Raw genomic sequence first — 14567 nt, 5'->3', positions numbered from 1 at the left:
GCGATTACATAACTTCCGTTCTTTGTTTTTTTTTTTTTTTTAAAGATTTTGTTTATTTATTTGACAGACAGAGATTACAAGTAGGCAGAGAAGCAGGCAGAGAGAGAGGAAGGGAAGCAGGCCCCCCGCTGAGCAGAGAGCCCGATGCGGGGCTCAATCCCAGAACCCTGGGATCATGACCTGAGCCGGAGGCAGCGGCTTAACCCACTGAGCCACCCAGGCGCCGGCCCCCGCCCCCCCTCCCCCCGTTCTTTGTTTTTATAAACCACAAGTGAACGCACATCCTTGTAAATGTTTGTAATTATCTCCTTAGGATAAACTCCTCAAAGAATATGTCTGTTTCACAATATAAGCACATAGCATTTGTGGAGACATTTTTCTAAAGCACCTATTAAAAATTTTGTCCCAATGATCACTTCCATCAACCTTTACGACAGTGTTTTCCTGACCCTCTGATGAACACTCTCATTTCTTACTTTCATCTTTGCCAAGTACATAGATTTATTTTATAGCTTTATTCCTATTACTTATTCCACATTCTCATATTTGTTTATGTTTTCTCATTACAATACATTGGTTTGATGTTTCATTTCTACCTTCCCAAATTGTTTTCTAACATTTAAAAAAAATATTTTATTTATTTGACAGACAGAGGTCACAAGTAGTCAGAGGAGCAGGCAGAGAGAGAGGAAGGGAAGCAGGCTCCCTGCCTAGCAGAGAGCCTGACTCAGGGCTCGATCCCAGGACCCTGGGATCATGACCTGAGCAGAAGGCAGAGGCCTTAACCCACTGAGCCACCCAAGCGCCCCTCTAACATTTGTAATTCTCTTTTCTTTCTTTTTCTTTTTTTATTATTTGACTGCATTTGACACACAATGTTACCCTCAGGTGTACAACATAGTGATTTGCCATATAATCCAACAATTCCACTCTTGGGTATTTACCCAAGGAAAAGAGAAACACCAATTCTATGATCATGTTTTGAATCAGTTGTAGCTCTTTTAAAATATGGAATTTTTAAAAAATGTTTTATTTATTTGACAGACAGAGATCACAAGTAGGCAGAGAGGCAGGCAGAGAGAGAGAGGGAAACAGGCTCCCTGCTGAGCAGAGAGCCCAATGCGGGACTCGATCCCAGGACCTTGACATCATGACTCGAGCCAAAGGCAGAGGCTTATCCCACTGAGCTACCTAGGCACCCCTAAAATATGGAATTAAACAGAGAAGAGCCAGCAGCCTCAAACACTGGGAGCTGGTCTGACACTGACAGTTGAGCTCAGTGTGGTCAGAATCTGGCTAATGTCCACCACTTGGCCATATTCTTCTCCTGTGGGACAGGAGCCAGTCACCTCACAGAACATCAGGATCAGACAAGGACATTCTGAAACCATGACATCACTCTGTGTCATTACAGAACAACAAGGCACTGCACAACCCAGGGAATAACACGCATTTTCCTGTGTCAGCCGATGTGAGCAATCGCTGTTTCTCCACCATGACTGCTCTCTCCTCACTCTGGTCTGGCCTGCTGGAGAGCGGACTCACTGAGATGCTTAACCATAGGATCACCCACACGTCCTGACAACACGCAGTCGGGAATGGGCCCCACTTACACAGATCCTCTCCAAAACTCCCATCCAAAGCCCATGTCCCTTAGGTTCCAATACCTTCATATTAAGATGTCCCATGGCCCCCAAAGGGGTGCATTCTCTCTCACTGCAACAGGTAATAGATCCAACTTGAGGGCCTGCAGGAGCTCCTGGTGGTCTTGGTTGAAGAACAACAATGAATGTTACCCTTCTGACTGCCAAGATTGTGTTTGTTTCTTTCAGTTCGATCATGACATGTGTTTGTATCTTTGTGAGTGTGGGGTTGACATGCAGATATTTCAAGTTTTTCTTGATGGGTTTTCATCACTGGGCCATACTTAAGAGAATTTCTTCATCTCAAAATTGTAAACATTTCATGTATATTTCTACCTCAGTAGAAATGAAGAGCACAGGGCTTTAAGGGTGAAGGGAAACAGAATTGTTTGAATTTGAGCAAAAGTGTGGGGAGGAGAAAGAGGTAAAAGATAAAAACATAATGGAATCTAAGAAGTCCCTCTTCTGCTTTATGATGTTTACAACTATGTACAGAGCCTACAAAGTATCTGATCTATGTGTGTTCAATAAATCCTCTCACCTGGGCTTGGTGAAGACTTATGTATCTGCTTCTGTTTATCAGATGAACACAGATAAAACCCAAGACACCCAAGTAATAGAGACAACAAAGAGCTCCTGGGATGGGCATTTTTGAACACATAATGACCTAGATGTGATACATCATGTTTTGGTTATTTTTTGTACACTTCAGCTGTCTCAATGCATGGTAATTACACTTAGGTGCTGTATTTTAAGCATATGATATGTTTCAGACCCACACAGACAATCCATGTCTTCAATTTGAAGATAAATTTAATACATATATACTTAAGAGTCACACAGTATCTTCTTTGAGGAGGATCCTGACAACTAAGAGCATTCTACATATGTACTGTCTGAATAGTAGCTATGAGCCACCTGTGGCTATTTAAATTCCTATTCTTTCAAAACAATTAAAAATGCAACTGCTCAGCACACCAGCCCCATTTCAAGTGTCACCTGCATCTCAAGAGCCACCCACATCCCATGGCCACCATACTGGACAGCGCGGATACAGAACAATTCCTTCCACACAGACTGTTGTATTGGTAGGTGCTGTGCTTCATGCTTTGTGGGTCTTGAATCAAACATATTAGACACATGTAGATGTAGAGTGAAAAGACCAACATGATTTCTCTTACAGACGACATCAGATTTCTGTCTGGGATGTGAATACATATGAAGCCGATGTGTCACAAAATCAAAGTCGGTTATGTATGAATCTCGTGCCTACAGGTACAAACTGTCCCCAGTCAGAAAAGGGAAATCCCTGTCCCTCCACCTCCCTTCCCAGTCTGGGGACCCTCTCTGCCATCACATTTCAAGGAGGTGAGGTCTCTTCTAGATGCACTCAGGGGCTAGAGTCAGTGCTGAGTTTTCAGAGGAAGAAAGTGCAGCTCAAGGAGAGGGATTCTGCTGAGTGAGAAGGAGGCCAGGGCAGGACCAGCGGGAGACTTTCTTTCAGAGCAGCCATTCTCCAAGTGTGGTCTGGGGAACACCTGAAGTCATGGAGGCCCTTGCACAGAATCCATGAGGTTAACACTCTTTTCATAATATCACTTAGACATTATTTGCCTTTCACATCATTGACATTCGCACTGAGGTAAAACTTAGCAAGAATGGAGGTGATGGGTGCACAGGGCCATGTTATTATTCTTCACCACTACTCACTTCCATAAAAAAACAAAACCACTCTTTCCGCCATTTTCCCAAGCCACCATAATGGTCCCATGAATATTCCAGCAGATGCTCTCAAGAGTATTAATGCCTAGAAGAGAGGCAAAGGCAGATCTTATTAGGCCATGCTCCAAAGGCATCATCCCGTTTCTGACTGTGATGATGAAGCATGGTTACATTGGGAATTGAAATTGCTGATGATCACCGAGCTGGGAATACTGCTGGGAACCTTTTGGGCAGGTTAAACCTGAGTGAAGTGAGCAGCAACAAATTTGATGTACAACTCAAAGATCTACCAAAATAGCAGAAGAATCTGCCCCCATCCCTCCAGTTTGGTTTCATTGTCCTGACAACCTCAGCTGGCATCATGGACCATGAGGAAGCAAGATGAAAACTCACATGAGGGAAAATCCTGAGACTCTTTTTCTAGGGAGATAATACCTACGTGCAAATAAAATACCTCAAAAACAAAAGTAGGACAAAATACTAGTATCACATTCAAACATGCTGATCAGAGCACTAGAAATTATCCTTAGTAATTATTCTCAAATTCACATTTAAACATGTCATATGTGATGGCATGGGATGTACAGCACTTCTACAAACATAAACCCCAAAGAAAATAATTTGTGTGAAATTAGCCTCTTTTTTTTTTTAACAGAATGCCATTTTTTGTTTTTTTACAGAATGACATTTTTACCTGAAGGAATGAATGACACAGAACTTGGATTATTTAGACTAGGACAACTGACCGACAGTGTCTGGAAAATGAACATGAAGTTAACCTTTCATGAAAATCAAATCATATACAACAGCTGAGAGTACTTGTTGTTGCCTTCATCAAAAATGTAAGGTTTGAAGAGAAAAATCAGAATTTTGGAAAACTTGTGATGTACCAATAACTTGACAGCTTTCCACTACTGATCTATTGGGATCTCTGGTAATATTAAAACAAATATGACTTTTGATAATTCAATTTTAACCTCATCAACACTGGAACACATACATAACTTAAACAACACATTACTTTTTTAAAAATCATGCATTAGTACAAGATCCATTCAGTGTGCAAGATGGGCCTGTGGATTTTAATGCATCAGAGGACAGAGTCAATGATACTCTTTCAAGTTCCACTTTGCAAATAACCTTAGAGAAAGTACAACTTGTGTCATTTGAATACAGTACCTAAGATGAATAGCCGTAATTATCTGAGGTTATGAAACATACTCTTCTCCCATATTTGTGTAAGATTGTAAATTTTTTCATACATATCAACCAAAACAACACAATAAAGGCAGAATCAAATCTGAACATCCAGGGGTCTTCTAAGGAGACAGACAAGAAAGGGTCTTGCAAAAATGTAAAAAGCAAGAACATCACTCTTCTCACTAGCTTTTTATTTGTAGAAATAGTTATTTTACATAAGAACAATATTTATGTTTTCATGCCATAGACTATTAATATGATTCGAAATGAATTAATGAATTTTTAAACCTGTTTAATTCCTACTGTGATAGATAATTCCTACTACTGATAGAGATAACCCACAGACACAAAATGATCCTTGGGATCCTCAGTCATCTGTGACACTGTGTAGATACCCTGTGAACAGAATGTTTGCCACGGCTCAGGGGGACGGTGTGATAAAGAGCGCTCTGTGCAGTAGGTGAGTGTCCGGGCAAAGTGTCAGGTCCCTGGATCGCCTGTCAGGCCCCAGGGCGGTGTCTGGGGTGGGGAAGCCCAGTGTTGGGGAATCCCCATTTCTCTGGGTTTCACTTGTCTCTCTCCCAACCTGTGTCACCTCCTCCTGCCTGGATACTCATGACACAGCCCCAGCTGGCGCTCCCATTAGGTGCCGGGTTTCTGGCGAAGCCAATCAGCGGCCGCGATTTCGGGTTATAAAGTCTCCTCAGCCGCCTCCGAGCCCAGCTGAGACTCACCGTCTCCTCAGACTCTGAAGATGGAGGTCGTGATGCCCCGAACCCTCCTCCTGCTGCTGTGGGGGGCGCTGGCCGTGACCGAGACCTGGGCGGGTGAGTGCGGGGCGGGAGGAAAGGGCCTCTGCGGGACGGGAGCGAGGGGACCGCCGGGCGAGGACGCGGGACCCCGGGGAAGGCGCCTCTCCGCTGCCCCCATCCCCGTCCCGGCCTGTGCTGCCCCGTCCCTCCCCGCCTGCGCCCTGCTCTCCCCCTCTCGGTGCCCCCTTCCCCTGTCTTCCCGGCCACCTCCACCCGGGCCCCGGGCCCCGCGCCGGGAGGAGGGTCGGGCGGGGTCTCAGCCCCTCCGCGCCCGCAGGCTCCCACTCCCTGAGGTATTTCGACACCGCGGTGTCCCGGCCCGGCCGCGGGGAGCCCCGGTACTGGGAAGTCGGCTACGTGGACGACACGCAGTTCGTGCGGTTCGACAGCGACTCTGCCAGTCTGAGGATGGAGCCGCGGGCGCCGTGGGTGGAGCAGGAGGGGCCGGAGTATTGGGACCAGGAGACGCGGAGGGTCAAGGACACCGCACAGACTTACCGAGTGAACCTGAACACCCTGCGGGGCTACTACAACCAGAGCGAGGCCGGTGAGCGACAGGGCCGGGTCCAGGTCACGACCCCCATTCTCCGATATCTGGGTCTCAGTGTCCCCCGAGTCTGAGGGACTTTCCCGCACCCTCACCCCGTCCCGCATCCTTAAGCCGGAAGAACCCGCGGGAACTTTGAGGCGGTTTTACTTTCTGTTTGGACTTAACCGCTTGCCTGTCGGGTGGGGCCAGGGTCTCACACCATCCAGAGCATGTACGGCTGTGACGTGGGGCCCGACGGGCGCCTCCTGCGCGGGTACCGTCAGTTCGCCTACGACGGTGCGGATTACATCGCCCTGAACGAGGACCTGCGCTCCTGGACCGCGGCGGACGCGGCGGCGCAGATCACCCGCCGCAAGTGGGAGGCGGCCGGTGAGGCAGAGCGCAGGAGGAACTACCTGGAGGGCACGTGCGTGGAGTGGCTCCGCAGGTACCTGGAGAACGGGAAGGAGATGCTGCTGCGCGCAGGTACCAGGGGCCGCGGGGCCTCCCTGATCTCCCCTCCCCTGGGGCTGGCTTCTCAGGAAGGGAAAATGGACTCAGTGTCGAAACACCGCCCTCCCACGGGTGGGGAGAGGGAGGTCCGACTGGGTGTTCAGGTTCCTACTAGAGAGTGACTCAGCCAGAGGGCCGCTTTTCTCTAAAGGACAATCGAGGAATCCAGTCTCTCCCAGGAGACAGGTGGAGACCATCCCTACAATAACCCATCAGCGGTTCCCTTTGACCCTGGCAGCCACCCTGGAAACCATGACAGAACCTCTCAAGACCTTTTTCTCCAATACAAACATCTTTGGAGGTCTGACTGGGTGTTTTGAGTCATTCAACCCCGGCCAAATTCAGGACCATTAGTGCACACTCTCCCTTAAACCTACAGCCTCCTATCCTGGACTCTCTCCCTGAGTCTAGAACTTTCCAGGATTAGAAGAGCCCAAGGGCTAGGCTGGTGACTGGGTTTTGTGCTTCTTCCATCCGAACCAATACCCAGTTCATCTCCGGATGGTCACATGAATGTCGTTTCAGTGGCCATAAAGGTAAACCCAAGTGTGGATTTTCTGATTCTCTTCCTCAGAACCCCCCAATACACACGTGACCCACCACCCCATCTCTGACCGTGATGTCACCCTGAGGTGCTGGGCCTTGGACTTCTACCCTGCGGAGATCACCCTGACCTGGCAGCGAGATGGAGAGGACCTGACCCAGGACACAGAGCTTGTAGAGACCAGGCCTGCAGGAGATGGAACCTTCCAGAAGTGGGTGGCTGTGGTGGTGCCTTCTGGAGAGGAGCAGAAATACACATGCCACGTGCAGCATGAGGGACTGCCCAAGCCTGTCACCTTGAGATGGGGTAAGGAGGGTTTGGGGTAGAGCCTCTTCACAGGGAAAGCAGAAGGCCTTCTGGAGAACTTCAGCAGAGCCAGGACACTTACCAGACCTCTGCACCCCTCTCCTTCTCTCCATTTCCAGAGCCACCTTCCAAACTCATCACGTGGATCATTGCTGGTCTGGGTCTCCTGGCTCTCCTAGTGGTCATTGCAGTGCTTGGATTTGTGATCTGGAGGAAGTGCTCAGGTAAGGAAGGGAGTGGGGAGATCTGAGGTTTCTTGTCCCTCTGGGGGTCTCCTAGGTAGCAGACTGTCCTGCCTTGTTACTGGGAAGTACCATCCTCACAAATGGACTTGCCTGCTCTGGAGCAGATCACGAACACGCACTCTGTAGCAAACACTTGTGAAAATGAAAGACACATTTTCATCTTGTTAATTCTGATGATGGGGACCTCATGCCCAGCAGTCACAGGACAGAGAGGGAAGTCCCTGCTGAGGACAGAATGCCAGCAAGTCCGGTGACCCAGTGACTCCTCACCTCATTTTTCATGTTTTCTGTCGTGTCCTCGGTGTTTAGTTACAATTCTGGAAACTTCATTTACAACCAGGACTGGGAGCTTCCTCTAGGATCTCATAGCCCAGCCCTGTCCCAGGCCTCTGACATGATATTTTTCCCCCACAGGAGAGAAAAAACCAGGCTACTCTCATGCTGCACGTACGTATGGAGGGGTGATCCCTGAGACCCTGGGATAGTGCAGACCGGACCCCATGGGGAGCTCACACACCCCATAGCTCCTCCTGTAGTCTCCTCTCCTGTGGGCTCTGACCACGTCCTGTTTGTTCTGCCCTAGGTGATGACAGTGCCCAGGGCTCTGATGTGTCTCTCACGGCTGCTAAAGGTGAGAACCTGGAGACCCTGATGTGGGGAAGGGTTGGGGCACTAGGGACACTTTGCTCATGAGGGGGGCTGCTGAGATGTCCCCACTTGTGGGACTGACCTCAATGTGTACATGATTTTTTTTTCACAGTGTGAGACCAGTTGCCTTGGGGGGGCTAGGAGATGGAAGATTTCTTCACACCCCCACTTGGTGACATCAGCAATCCCTGACTTCTCTTTGTGCAGAAGATGTCAGAATGTGTCTGTGTTCCTTTGAGCATATGTGAGGACATGAGGAGATTTGCCCACCCTGCCCACCAGACCCCTCCCTATTCTGATTTTATTCTCCTTTCTGATGTGCTTTCCGGTTCGAGCAGAGGCAGGGCTGGACCATCTCCATCCCTTTCTTTATTTCATGTTGGGCTGAGTACAAATGACTTACTTCTGTATTGAAAATGAGAATCCAGACATGAGTTGTGTTTCCTGATTCTTCCATATGGGGTTGATTAAGTAACAAAAGAGGAAATTTGTGAAATTGAGAAATCAAATAAATGGAACCGCTGAGACCATGCGTTTACTGTGCTGAGTCTGTTGAGGATGGGGGCAGAAGGCTGTGAGGAGACGAGCGGGGATGGGGCCTGTGCCCAGTGTGTGCTCAGTGCATCATGGGGGTGACTTCCTCACCCAGCTGAGGGGTGACTTGTCCAGCAGCTCTGTGTCCTTGGCCCTTGAGCAGAAGCTTGTCTCACTAGGAGCTGTGATCACGGGGATTGGATATCACCTGTCACCAGGACCTTGTGCAGCAAGAGCTTCCTGTGACTGGGTCAGCCTCGCCTCGGGCCTGGATTGGGTCATAGCACTCCGGGGTGGGCTTTTTTCATTGTTTCTCTAGAGCATCAGGCCGGCTCTTGCTCTTGTGTACCAGTTCTTGTCCCATTCTCCCTGGGTCACCCTGTCAGTTATAGCAGCAGGTGTGCTTTGGGCTATGCTCCCACAGGCCTAGGTTGTCCTCGGCACACAGGAGTCTCTGTGGTACGGAGAGATGAACTTTCAGATTCACCCATCTCTTCCTCTCACTCTAGACCTGTTTCTAGATTATTCTTAATATTCTGGAGATAGAGGAGGAATCTGAAAGTTTCTCAGCCTTAATAAGTATCAGTTAATGTCTCTCTCTCCAGCTGCTCTGCCTTCTCTCCCCTACCCTTAGTTCAATGATCCTAGTGCTGGCTTGGATCCAAGTTCATGGATCTATAAAGCAGAGTCTAATGTAGATCTTTTTGTGGTTGGAGAAAAGCACCCAAAGATCCTGAGTACAGTGTTTCAGGAGAGAGAACTCTGCTGTGCTGTGCTGTGCTGTGCTGTGCAGGAGAGATGTTGTAGGGGGAGGGGCTAAGCAGAGAGAGGGAGGGGAGGGGAGCCCTGTGGGGGGAGAGAGACAGCAGGGATGAGAAGGTGGGTGCATGTGGGGTGGGAACTGCCTCAGAACAGCTGTGCCTGTGACTCATCTAGAAGAAGGAGTCCTCTAGCTGCTCATTCATTCAACTGATAACTGTCATGTGCCTCATACAGGACATGCTATGTTTGCATCTGGGCACCTCAGTGAGACTAAAAGAGGGAAAATGTGCTGGTCTTGTGGAGAGTATTTCTAGTGTAAGGGGCAGACTACACTTGATCCTCTGACAATGTGGGGATGGGGCAGTGACCCCCTCGTGCAGTCAGAAATCCAAGTATAGCTTTTGATTCCCTCAAAACATAAGAACTAATAGCCTACTGTTGCTGGAAGCCTCACTGATAACATGAAGAGTCACTTAACACATGTTTATGTTACATGTAGAAAAGAGTCTTCTAACAATGAATGAAGCTGCGAAAATTAGTCAGAAATCACAAAGATGAGGAAATGCATGGACAGAACTTACTGTAAAAAGTTCACACACAGGTGCACACACACTGTGCAAACCAGTGTCATTCCGAGGTGAACTGTGTATTGTGTAAGCGCAGTAATAAGGGAAGTGTTTAAGTTGGAAGTTGGCAGGAGCTGTGAGGAAGGAGACCCAGAGAGCACCTGTGCTGGAACGGGGACCATGGCTCCTTTACTCCAGGGATCAGGGGAGCCTCACTGAGAAGGTGACCTTCATCATGGAGGTCTGAGGATATTAGAAGGCTTTTGAGTTTTCTCTGAGTGAGAAGTGGAGTTACAAGAATGAGCACATCAATGGGATTGACTTTCTAAGCAGCTCTTACTGCTGCTTAGATTGCTCTTGTGAGAATCGAGAGGAGCAGCGTGAGTGACCAGTGGGGACAATGTAGGAAACCAGTGCTGTGACCCAGAAGGGGGAGGTGGGCTGTATGTCTGGGGTGTGAGGAGGGAAGATACAGGAAATGGTTGGGTGCTAGATATTCACAGATGGACTTTGCAGCATTTCCCAACCACCAAATCTGGGTGGTGAGTAGGAGGAATCAAGGAGGGCACCCAGTATTTCAGACTGCAAGTAGAAATGTGGAGTGCCTTCCTTGGATATGGGGAAGATTCTGGAAGCAGGTAATTAGAAGAAGCAGCATCACAGGCATCCAATTTAGGCATGTGGAATGAAGACGTGCACTAGAAATGCAGTGAGGTTGGCAGTTGGATACAGAGTGCAGGGGAGGAGAAATATCCGGATTGGAGAAATAGATTTGGGAGGTGACAGCATATACATGATGTTTAGTGCCTTCAGCAGAGATGAGGTCCCCAGAGGCTGAAGGCCATAGAAGAAAAAGGAACAGGACCAAACCCTGGACTCCTCAGGGTTAAGCAGGTTGATCAGAGCGCACACCCAGGGCGCACTGCACAGTCCGGTTCTGCGTCTAGAAGGCACAGAGACCAGGCAGGCCCAGCCTTCAGTGTGCACAGGAATTTCCTGGACTACAAAGATCTAGACAGTCTGGGGTAGAGCATGAGATGCTGGGCTGATAACAGCATTGATAACAGGTTGGTGTTGCTGCTGCTGGTCTTCAGATCCCACACTGAGTAGCGAGCACAGGAAGCAGGATCCCCACATAGCCGTGCATCAGCCTCTCCAGTAGGGCTTATCATGTCAGTGATTCCTGGGCCCACACGCAACATTCTAAGGTGGTGGGTCTGCAGAGAGGCCTAACTATTTGCCACAGGCAATCCTGTGACTCCACCAGATAGAGAAGCACTGAAGTCATCGATGAGAGCCCTCATTGTGGGAAGGGGTCTTACAGACACATTTAAATGGCTTTTGCAGGGCATCTGGGTGTCCCACTCTTGGTTTCAGCTCAGGTCATGATCTCAGGGTCATGAGAATTAGCCCACGTTGGGCACTGCACCCAGTACAGAGTCTGCTTGAAATGTCTTCTCTCTCCCTCTACCCCTCCCTGCCTCTCTCGCACATGCTCTCTCTCGCTCGCTCTCTTTCTGTCTCAAATAAATAAATAAAATCTTCAGATCTCTTTTTGTGGGAAGAAAAATGAAAGACATGCTGGGAGATGCATTTTTTCTCTCCTGTGGGGCACAGCCAGGTGGCAGACTGAGGAAGTTATCAGCTCAACATAAAACGTCTGAGTTATGGAGAGTGTAGATCTTAAATATCTGCATCACACAAAAGGAAATGGTAATTATGTGACGTGATGCACCTGTTAGCTAATGTTATGGTTGTAATCACTGTGCAATACAGAAATGTATCAATCAACAGGTAGTACCCCTAAGCTCACCCAATGGTGTATGTCAATCATATCTCTATAAAGTTGGTAAAAAGTGTCTGAAATCTTGCTCTTGGAAACTTTTCCCTATGTGGGTTTCTGACTCCTTGTGATACATACATACAGTTACAGAGAGACTTAGGGAAGAGAGAGAATATATGGGATCTTGCTTTATTTCCAGGAAAGCCACAATACAGGCTTGAGACTACATAGTCGGGAGCAGAATCTACACTGGACCCTGGATGGAGGCCCACAGACAGTCAGCGCCTGCTCCTGGGTATCGACACCACTGACTCCCCTGAGGGAGGCCACTGGACCCTGCAGCTGGGACTGCTATCACTCTGCCTCCTGACAGTTTAATGACATGACTGTGACACTGCTCAGACCCCCTGTCCCTAATGCACAGATGCTGTCCCAGTGTGCCTGTCACATGTCCAGAGTCAGAGTCTGGCAGGTGGCCACATGACTGTTGAAGCTTCATGTCATGTCCCAGTCCTGGACTGTTTAGCAAAGTGGGTTCTCCTCTCTGTGGATGGAGGTGTCTGTGCCCCCAACAAGATTGTCGATGTGTGGCATTCCTATATGTGGGAAGAGAGGTACAAGTTCTGGGAATGGACTTTGGGGTTCAGGAATGGAAAAGAATGACAGATTTCCACATTTGGAGCCATGATCTGAGACTAGAACTTGATCTGGACACTGCAGACACTCAAGTCTGCTTGGATGAGGAGTGACTCATAAATGGCATCTTTCAACTTATTCCCTGGATGGTTGTTATGGGCCAGGTTTGTCCACTCCAGTCCCTACTCACAGATGAGTGGAGTAGCATTGTTGGGTCATGAATCAATTGCTCAACACATCTTCTTCTGGCCTTTGTATCTTCCAGGGATTAAAAACCCAGTTCTGTGTCTCTTCAGATGATCCTCATATACACGCAGACATATGATGTTTCTTCATACATGCACATATTTCTGGGTATCTATAATACTATTAGATTTTATGTGGCCTCCACAAAGGTCTGAAAAACCACTCCCTTTTAGACACTGTCCTACTTCATCTCTGGTCCACGAACAGCTATAATCACAGTGTTTTAGCAGATCCAATGACGTGATACCCATGCTTATTGTTGCTTGGAAATAACCAGTCTCAGTCAGGAGAAGGTAGAGCTTAATGGCTCACACTCACTTCCAACTTCTGTGTGTTTTTCTGTGGCCTGAGTAACAGTTCCCAGGCCAGGGCTGGCTCACAGGAGACACAGATCAGCACTGATTTAGGTGACTTACACTCTAGCATTGACTCAGGTGCCTAAAAAAGAGCAGAAATGAAAAATACTTACTGAGGGTTCCATTTCCACCTACACAGTAGACTAAGGTTTAGGGCTGCCGCCTCTCCAGGTGAGGTGATAAGCACTGATGTTATATGTAACTGATGAATTATTGAACTCTACGTATGAAACTAATGATGTACTCTGTTGGCTAATTGAATTTGAATAATTTTTTAAAAAAATAACACTGCCTCTTCTCCTAAAAATGAAAATGATAGAAAAAAATGTAAAATCACCCCAAAGTGCAGAACAATCAAGAGAAAAATCAATTAACCCAAAATTTAAATATGGGCCGTAAGCCCCAGAGAATAGTTGTTCCCATCTGTAAGTATTTTTCAAATCTAGAAAATCTTAGCTTGGTTTCTCAGGCTCAGGAGCTTCATAGAGAGGAGACAATGCCCAGAGCTCCTTCAAGTGAGCAGCAGGAGAAACATGCCGTCCCTGAAAATCTGGGAATCTAAGATTCACATCCTTGGAACAGAGTGACACAAATCAAATCTGTTCTATCATCAAGTGTAAGAACACTGTAAGGAAATTTGGTTTTCAGTTGGGAAAAAGTGAGCAAACAACTATTTCAAAAATTTGCAGACACGGACTAAGCCGTCTGTGATTTGTAGCTCAAATTTGCTTTCCCATTGGCTGTTGGGCCAAAATAGCTTCAGGTCGTTAGCTTAGTTTATAATTGTCCTGGATTGGTGATGCCCCCAAAATTTTAAGAAACAAATTTCTCTAGAGAAATCTCTATTTAACCTATGTGTCATCAAACTTATACAGAAAATTGCACAGAGAAGAAAAGCAACTCATAGGAAGAAAAGTAAAGGTAAAATGGAAAAAAAAAGTGATTAAGTAACTTTAGAAAAAATGGGTAGTAAAAAGCTCATGAAAATTCAATATTGGAACCATAAGATGCAATATAGCAGGACCAGGATATGATATAAATATATAAAGATGTTATTTGAATATATATTATGCATATGATATAAGGAAAAAAATTACCAAATTTAAAATATAGAAAACATGGCAAAAGCGAAAGCACCTCTTAAGAAAATATCTACAAAATGAAGAGGCTAATGATTAAATGATAAAATATACTACAGTTTATGCACTGAATAAGAATTTATCAGTAAAAGAAGAATGAGTGGAGGGGCACCTGGGTGGCTCAGCTGCTTAAGCATGTGCCTTCTCCTCAGTCATTATCCCAGAGTCCTGGGATCAAGCCCAGCATCTGGCTCCCTGTTCAGCGGGAAGCCTTGCTGCCCTTTTCCCCATCACTCTGCTGTTCCCCTGCTTCTGTAAACCCTCTCTTTCTCACCTCTCTTAAAGAAATAAAATCTTTTTTAAAAGAGAGAGAGAGGGACACCTGGGTGGCTCAGTGGGTTAAAGCCTCTGCCTTCAGCTCAGGTCATGATCCCAGGCTCCTG

The 14567-nt window shown here is 47.2% G+C and overlaps 1 protein-coding gene, 2 long non-coding RNA genes and 2 pseudogenes across 4 annotated transcripts; 3 read left to right on the top strand and 2 right to left on the bottom strand.

Annotated features, from left to right (window-relative positions):
- The window catches only part of LOC116587519, a 592489-nt pseudogene that overhangs the window by 332322 nt on the left and 245600 nt on the right, over window positions 1-14567 (bottom strand).
- On the top strand, window positions 3413-3789 carry LOC116587546 (annotated as a pseudogene).
- Window positions 5260-8694, top strand: LOC116587522 (DLA class I histocompatibility antigen, A9/A9 alpha chain-like). 2 transcript variants are annotated; one of them, XM_032338123.1, is made up of 8 exons: window positions 5260-5392; window positions 5655-5924; window positions 6117-6392; window positions 6994-7269; window positions 7389-7493; window positions 7929-7961; window positions 8098-8145; window positions 8275-8694. In XM_032338123.1, exons 1-8 carry the CDS (start codon window positions 5320-5322, stop codon window positions 8277-8279), a joined length of 1086 nt encoding a protein of 361 aa, XP_032194014.1. In that variant the 5' UTR covers window positions 5260-5319; the 3' UTR covers window positions 8280-8694. The 2 variants fall into 2 exon arrangements, with proteins under 2 accessions (XP_032194014.1, XP_032194015.1); XM_032338124.1 differs by having other exon boundaries at window positions 5291-5392; window positions 5767-5924.
- LOC116587564 lies at window positions 11537-12517 on the top strand. The gene is made up of 2 exons (XR_004284524.1): window positions 11537-11737; window positions 12007-12517. It is a non-coding gene; the product is annotated as an uncharacterized LOC116587564 (long non-coding RNA).
- LOC116587557 lies at window positions 11979-14330 on the bottom strand. The gene is made up of 3 exons (XR_004284518.1): window positions 14253-14330; window positions 13008-13127; window positions 11979-12403 (listed from the first exon to the last, which is right to left on the bottom strand). It is a non-coding gene; the product is annotated as an uncharacterized LOC116587557 (long non-coding RNA).

This window comes from Mustela erminea, chromosome 4 (genome assembly GCF_009829155.1).
Source record: "Mustela erminea isolate mMusErm1 chromosome 4, mMusErm1.Pri, whole genome shotgun sequence".
NCBI classification, from domain to species: Eukaryota; Metazoa; Chordata; class Mammalia; order Carnivora; family Mustelidae; genus Mustela; species Mustela erminea.
The sequence above is the reverse complement of the archived record's forward strand: the minus strand, read 5'-3'. Positions and strand labels throughout refer to the sequence as shown.